This window comes from Seriola lalandi, unplaced genomic scaffold (genome assembly GCF_002814215.2).
Source record: "Seriola lalandi dorsalis isolate HSWRI2012SDOR001 ecotype SW California unplaced genomic scaffold, Sedor1 jcf7180002054524, whole genome shotgun sequence".
Classification (NCBI taxonomy): domain Eukaryota; kingdom Metazoa; phylum Chordata; class Actinopteri; order Carangiformes; family Carangidae; genus Seriola; species Seriola lalandi.
Window position 1 is genome coordinate 1,981,800 of NW_019525077.1, and position 1,341 is coordinate 1,983,140.

The window sequence follows — 1,341 nt, forward strand, 5'->3', positions numbered from 1 at the left end:
GGTGGTGGGGGGTGGGGGTTTATACAGTTACTACCCCTGTATAAAGTTTGGTGACATCATAAGAAGAGGCCAATGAAACCTTAAATGGGAGCTGCAAATGTTTCTGAATGCACCATCACTTTGCAAGTCTGCAATCTGATTCCAATCTGTGACACTCTTTTAGAGATTAAGGAATACATATAGCTCAGTGTCCGCAGCAGATGTTGTGGTTTGCTGCCTTAGAAAGCTAAGAAACTATCAAAACATCTGGTTAACTCTGACTTGGTGGCGGTTTGGGAGCAGCGCGCCCTCCTGACCGCTTGCAGGGCGTCAGGTTTCAGCGTGTCGGCTTGTAGGGCCCATGTCTTTCCTCTCCTCTGATGGGAGGTTGAGAAAAGTCCAGAGTTTGACCATATTAGGTCGTCCCTGTCGTGCTTCCCCGCTCTGTGAGTCGTTGCAGCTGCAGCTCACATCGGCCCGATTAGGTAACAACAACACAATGCAAAAAAAAAACTTGAGCCATGAGCAGCTTCCTCTGCTGAGACGGAGCGCGCAGATTGTTGTAACACCACAGCTGCAATGTAATACAGCAGTAAAATAATGAGTGCTTAACTGTGATGGTGGTGACTCTTTTTTTAGACGAGCATTTAATGGTCAAAAGAAGAAGAAGGAGACCGTGCACACTGCTGACTGATGCAAGAAATAAACCGCACCGATGACGAGACTGACTCACAACCCTGCAGGCTGTAGCTTTGTGCAACAAGAACACAATACAATGATGCTCGTTTACTGTATCCCACACACCCAAACACACACACACACACACACACACCCACACCCACACCCACACACTTCCTGGTTTACTTAACCTGCCACCAAAACCTTGTACGCCTATGTGTGGTTTGTGTTTTAAGGCCTTTCTGGAAATGAATTAATTTTCCACTGGAAACATCGTGTGAGCGTCAAGCGGAGCACATGTTTCAGGGTTGACAGTCGGGGATCCGCTTACCTTGTCTGCAGTGGTGGGACGCATGAGGGAGACTCGGTCATACTGCCGCCCCAACAGAGCCCACAGAGCATCGAGACGACCCTGATACACACGAGGAGAATGGGGTTACATCTCAGCGACATGTACGTTTACACAAATGGTGAGAAAAAGAAATGACGTGGAAGGACAAAAACACACGAGGGTTTTTTTTTTAAATGGTCCGTGTGATCTATGGTCTCTGTCTCACCTTCATCACTTGTTATCATTCATGAAATTCTACACTCTCAGTAGGAAGTGGAACCTTTGAGCTCAGACGACTATATCAAACACAGATGAGTATTTGTTCAGTCAGGTGGGTTGCCGGTGCAGCGGGG

General features: G+C 47.4%; 1 protein-coding gene across 1 annotated transcript in view; it reads right to left on the bottom strand.

Moving 5' to 3' along the window:
• antxr2a (ANTXR cell adhesion molecule 2a) overlaps window positions 1-1,341 on the bottom strand; it is a 70,148-nt gene that overhangs the window by 34,315 nt on the left and 34,492 nt on the right. Inside the window, exon 14 of the mRNA XM_087176055.1 lies at window positions 989-1,071. Coding sequence (XP_087032181.1) covers window positions 989-1,071 — 83 coding nt within the window. The remainder of the gene's footprint in view (window positions 1-988; window positions 1,072-1,341) is intronic.